General features: G+C 36.6%; 1 protein-coding gene across 1 annotated transcript; it reads right to left on the bottom strand.

The window, feature by feature from the left end:
• Window positions 1-1,867: 1,867 nt before the first annotated feature.
• Window positions 1,868-3,055, bottom strand: LOC114371345 (uncharacterized mitochondrial protein AtMg00810-like). Its single transcript, XM_028328811.1, has one exon. The coding sequence runs from the start codon at window positions 3,053-3,055 to the stop codon at window positions 1,868-1,870; it is 1,188 nt and encodes a 395-aa protein (XP_028184612.1).
• Between the last annotated feature and the right edge of the window lie 2,945 nt (window positions 3,056-6,000).

Raw genomic sequence — 6,000 nt, 5'->3', positions numbered from 1 at the left:
AAGTGGAAATTCATAATGTGTAAATATATCTAATAACAACGTTCTAATTTAAAGATTGATAAAGTGCAAATTCAAAGTTTTTAAAGTTTAATAAAATGCAATGCCAAAGTTTAATAAAGTTTAAATTCATAACTAACATCCTTTGACATGTCATGAGGACAATCAACCTAAGCTTCGTCAATATGGTGCTCAGCTCCATCTGTTGTGATAGTCAATGGACTAGGAGCTGACATGATAGACTGAACATGCAAGTGTTGTAACATATGCTGCAGGTCCTTCGAGTGAATAACACACTCTTTTACCACTATACTCATGTGCTCATTTGGATATTTGGTGCAAAATATAATATTAATATAAATTTTATACAAAAATAGTTCAAAATTCAAATTTTATTCTTTTTTAATTTATTATATTTCTATAATCTTATATATTATCTTTTAAAATATAATATATAAGATTAAATTCTATTTTTGCTTAAATTAGAATATATATACTTACATAAGCTTTACTTTCTGTATAAAGACAAGTCAATTTGGTCCTATCATTTGGACCTAATGAAGAAATAGATCTTTCGGTTTCATTTCCGGGCTATATATGAGCTATTTTCATGTTTATGTACTACTAGCATGAGAAAGATGGAACAAATTTTAACATACTTTATATTCTGCTTCATGTCATATCTTGTTATTATTTTATATTATCAATAGTTATATGACATTCAAATTATTAATATTCATCTACTAGCAAAGCAGTTAATAAGCTCTAATTCAATTTAGATTCATAAATGTGTAGCGAATGCCGATTTCAATAATTAAGTCCATTTATGTGTAGTTAACTTTGCTCAGCAAGTAATTTCAGAGATGAAAGCATTGACCATTAATTTATATTCAGCTAGTTTTAGAGATAACCACATGAAGCATGTGCAGTTTTTGCATTCAATCTCGAGGAACTTTAATGGAAAAATACTAATAACAAGCTCACAATCTCTCCATGTCCTTACTTATAATATTAAGTCAAACAAATAATGTCCTTACTCACCTCCAAATCCTCCTTTGGTATGGTCTACTTGCAAGGATGAATTCCTTTTCCCCAAAAACTGATCAGTTTTACAATCTGTCTTGTATAGGTGACAAGGTACATATAATGAAACTATGAATTTGCTGGAACAAGATAAAAACTTATTGAGCATGCACGTGTAGTTACATAGTTATTTACAAGCAATAACATCAGACAACAAGTTCAATTGGAATTTGAGGCTATCAAGTGGAAGGATTAGTAGTTGTTAAAATAAGAATAATTGAAAAAAAAAAAGCAACAGAGCATATGAGCTCTATTAGGAACCATATTAGCTCACCAACCGTGAGACTCTATTCACCCAAAAAAAATAGTGAGACTCTTGAATTATGCATTTTACAGCATGAAACTTTGAACATACTCCTTCAAAGTTCAAAACCAATAACTGAGTTTATAATTTTTTTTGTCAGAATCACAAACTCCTAGTCTCATGCAATTTGGTAGGGACAAAAAGTCTGCTATGCTGATGCATAATCATATAACTAACTATAAATATCAATCATAACAAAAATAAACTTATTTATTCTTACTAACTGGATTTTTTTATTAATATTCTACGTGTCCATGGCCTACTTATACATGTTCCTTAGATAGCATCATAAAATACCCTAAACTCCAAGATGTTTCTATTAGAACAAAAGGTAAAAGCAATTGAAAATTGAATTCTTATTATTTTAGCTCATTGTACAATGTACAATATATACAATAACAGAAACAGAAAAGACTAACTAAAAGACTAACTTAACCAACTAATCATAATAGACTAATAGCTAAGCTAACTATGGTAATAATCCTAACTAGAGTTGGTTGTAATACTCCCCCTCAAGTTAGATGCATAGATGTCTAGAAGGCCTAACTTGGACAAAAAAACAGAGAATTTGCAGTGAGGCAAGGCCTTGGTGAAGATGTCAGCAAGCTGTTGATGAGTAGGTAAGTATACCAGCTTGATAAAACCAGAGTGCACATATTGCCTTATGAAATGACAATCAATATCTATGTGTTTAGACCCATCATTTGAAGTTGGATTCTCAGCCAATGCAATAGCTGATTTATTGTCACACATGATCATTGTGGAATCAAGAGTAATCTGGAACACACGAAGAAGCTGCCGCAGCCACAATAACTCACTAGTAAGAGAAGCTAAAGCTCTATACTCAGCCTCTGCTGAGGACCTTGCAACAGTGGGTTGCTTTTTTGACTTCCAACATATGAGAGATGAGCCCAAGTAGATACAAAAACCAGTTGTTGACCTTCTAGTATCCTTGCAATTGCCCCAATCAGAGTCTACATAAGTTGTGACGGTGGAATTGCTGTTTGCAGAAAAGAACAAACCTTGGGCAGGAGCTGCTTTGAGGTATTGAAGGACTTGATGAAGAGCTTGAAGGTGAGGTGTCCTTGGAGTTTGCATAAACTGACTAAGCTTGTTTATGGGAAAAATAATATCTGGCCATGAGATAGTCAAATACATTAACCTTCCCAGCAGTCTTCTGAATTGAGTTGGGTCTTCAAGAACTTCACCTGCAATGCCATCCAATTGAAGACCAGGATCCATTGGAATTTTTGCAGGTTTGCAATTGGTGAAACCAGTATCTTCTAACAACTCTAGGGTGTATTTCCTTTGGTTCAAGTGAATGCCTTTTACAGACTTAGCTATTTCCAAACCAAGAAAATACTTTAAATCACCTAGGACCTTGAGTTTGAACAAACCTTGCAACTGTACAGTGACTTCAGTAACTAGAGGTTTGTTTGGGCCAGCTATGATGATGTCGTCCACATAAACTAACAGGAGATTCAGAGAATCATTGCTCCCTTTAGAAAATAGAGAGTTATCTGCAGTAGATTGATTGAATCCCAGCTTGATGATGGAATTGGAAAATTTCTGGAACCACTGCCTTGATGCTTGCCTCAAGCCATACAAGGACTTGTGTAACTTGCACACTTGATGCTCCCCCTTTCCAGGATAACCTAAGGGCAGATCCATGTACACTTATTCAAATAAATCTCCATTTAAGAAGGCATTGTTGATGTCAAGTTGTGTGAGATTCCACTGTTTTTGAGCTGCCATGGTAAGCAATAACCTAACTGTAGTCAACTTTGCTACAGGTGAAAAGGTGTCAACAAAGTCTACACCCAACTGTTGTGTGTAACCCTTGGCAACTAGACGTGCCTTATGCTTGTCTAGACTACCATCAGAGTTGAATTTGTTCTTATACAACCACCTGCAGCCTATTGTTTTCTTGCCTGGAGGTAAAGTGACAATGGACCAAGTCTTGTTCTCTTCCAAGGCTTTTATTTCCTCATTCATAGCATTCCTCCATTGAGGATACTTCACAGCTTGGTGATAGTATTTTGGTTCATAATGTTGATCAATATTGCATATGAATGTTTGATAAGGAGTGGATAGAGCAGAGAAACTCATGTAGTCAGACATAGGGTAGGTAGTTTGATGTATGTAAGCATCTAGGTAGGAGGGGGGATTAGATACACAAGTTGATCTTCTAAGGACAGTATCAGGTTGTGTCACAGTGGCTGGTTCAGTTTCCTGACTAGGCTCATGTGGTTCATCTGCAGGAACTGGTTTATTTTCTGCAGTGATTGGAGGTTCGCCTGTAGTGGATGCAAGCTCTGTTTGAAGGTTAATTGTGTGTGTTTCAATAGGTTTGGGCAAGACAATGTGCTCAAAGGGATCCTCAATGGTTGCTGGTTCACTAGCAGATGTGAAAGGAAATTTATGTTCAACAAAACAACATCTCTTGATATAATAAACTTCCTGTTAACTATGTCATACAGTTTATACCCCTTATAACCAAGAGGATATCCTAGAAAGACAGTAGGAACTGCTCTAGGTGAGAATTTGTTTCTCTGATGCAATGGTATAGCAACATAACATAGGCAGCCAAAAACTCTAAGGTGTTCATATGGTGGTTGTTTTTTTGTAGAGAAGCTCATATGGTGAACAACCTTTAAGAGCAGGAGTAGGCACTCTATTAATTAGAAAAACTGTAGTGTTTATACATTCTCCCCAAAAACGAATTGGAGCCTTTGATTGAAACAATAGAGACCTAGCAACATTCAACAAATGTTGATGCTTTCTTTCCACCACTGAATTTTGCTCAGGCCTATAAGGGCAACTAAACTGATGCAATGTCCCTTGTTCACTTAGAAAGTCATCAAGTTTTAGTTCTTTGGCATTGTCAGATCTCAGTTGCTTTATAGGCTTGTCAAAATTTGTTTTAACAAAAACAAAGAAATTCTTGATCAACTGAGTAGCCTCAGACTTATTTTTCATTAAATATAACCATGTAAACCTAGAACTATCATCAAAAATAGTAAAAAAGTAATGCTTTCCATCATGAGTTGCATGTTGATATGGTCCCCAAGTGTCCATGTGTATGAGATCAAATGGGGACTCAAAATAATGGTTATTTGAAATAAAAGAAAGCCTTCTAAATTTGGACAGGGGGCAGACCATGCAATCTTTAGAACTATGAGATGTCAAATACAATGAATTTTTATTTGCAAAAAGTTTCAAAATCTTGTCAGATACATGTCCCAAACGGGAATGCCACAAAGATTGTTCACTAAGAACATTATTACAACCTGTAACTACATCATTACAATTTGAAGAGTGTGAATTCACAAGTGTGCGTGAGGCGACAAATGTGAGTGTGTGCTCTGTATAGAGAAGAAACAGATCAAGATGGAGATCACCTCTGCCAATCGTCTTGTGTGTTTGAGTGTCCTGGAAAAGAACAAAAGTGTCTTCAAACAACACACCAATTTTAAAATTGGGAGTGATCTTAGGCACAAAAATCAGATTGACATGAAAATAGGGAATATAAAGGACATTATGCAAAACAATGCGAGAATTTATCCCAATAGAACCAGTTCCAACCACTTGAACTCTAGTTCCATTTGGTAGAAGCACAAACTTGTTTTTCAAGAATTTGAAGTTAAAGAGAAATTCAGGAAAACAAGTAATGTGAGTTGTTGCTCCAGAATCAACAATCCAAGCATTAGGTGCTTGGAAAGGGGAATTTAAAGTAGAGTTTGACATGCCTATGGTTTCAATACCTGCCGTGTCAGAGGAGTCTTGTTGAGAGGCACTAGGCAGCTGTGCCATTTGAGCTTGAAGGAGGGCAAGAACTTGCTGGCATTGTTGTTGAGACCAAGGTTGACTTTGTTCTCCTTATGCAACTTCAAGAATGTTATTCACTGAGTTATTTGCAGATGAAGTATTCCCAGATTTCTTGAAGCTTGGAGGGTATCCATGGATCTTGAAGCATTTTTCCTTTGTGTGCCCATGGATGTTGCAATGAGAGCAGAATGGTCTATCCTTGCGAGTAGGTTTTCCCTTGGCATTGGATTGGGTTACAGCACAAGCCATTTCAGCAGGAGGAGCAGAATTTGGTTGAACACCAACAAGCCTCTGAGTTTCATCTTGAAGCAATAATGAGAAGGTCTCATCAATACCCGGAATCGGTTTCATCAACAAGATTTGACCTCTAGCATGGGCAAAACTCTCGTTGACACCCATTAGAAATGGCATGACAAATTCCTCTTTGATGGAAGCAAGAAGTGGAGCAACCCCGCCGCAGTTACAACTGTGATTGGCCTTGAGTTCACCCAGCTCAGCCCAAAGCCCTTTGAATCGCGTGAAGTAAATGTTGATGGAGTCTGTTCCTTGAACACAATTGAGTAATGCTTTCCGCAATTGGAAGATTCTGGGTCCGTTCTTGATGTTGAAACGTTTCTCAAGATCATTCCAGATGTTGGATGCAGAGGTTGAGTAAATGACACTCGCGCTAATTTCCTTTGTGAGTGAATTCAAGATCCACGACGCAACAATGTTGTCATTTCTTTTCCACATGTGAAGCTTTGCAGTATCACTGAAATCAGGAATCGGGATGCTACCATCGACGAAGC

Source organism: Glycine soja, chromosome 10, assembly GCF_004193775.1.
Source record: "Glycine soja cultivar W05 chromosome 10, ASM419377v2, whole genome shotgun sequence".
In the NCBI taxonomy this organism is placed as follows: Eukaryota; Viridiplantae; Streptophyta; class Magnoliopsida; order Fabales; family Fabaceae; genus Glycine; species Glycine soja.
The sequence above is the reverse complement of the archived record's forward strand: the minus strand, read 5'-3'. Positions and strand labels throughout refer to the sequence as shown.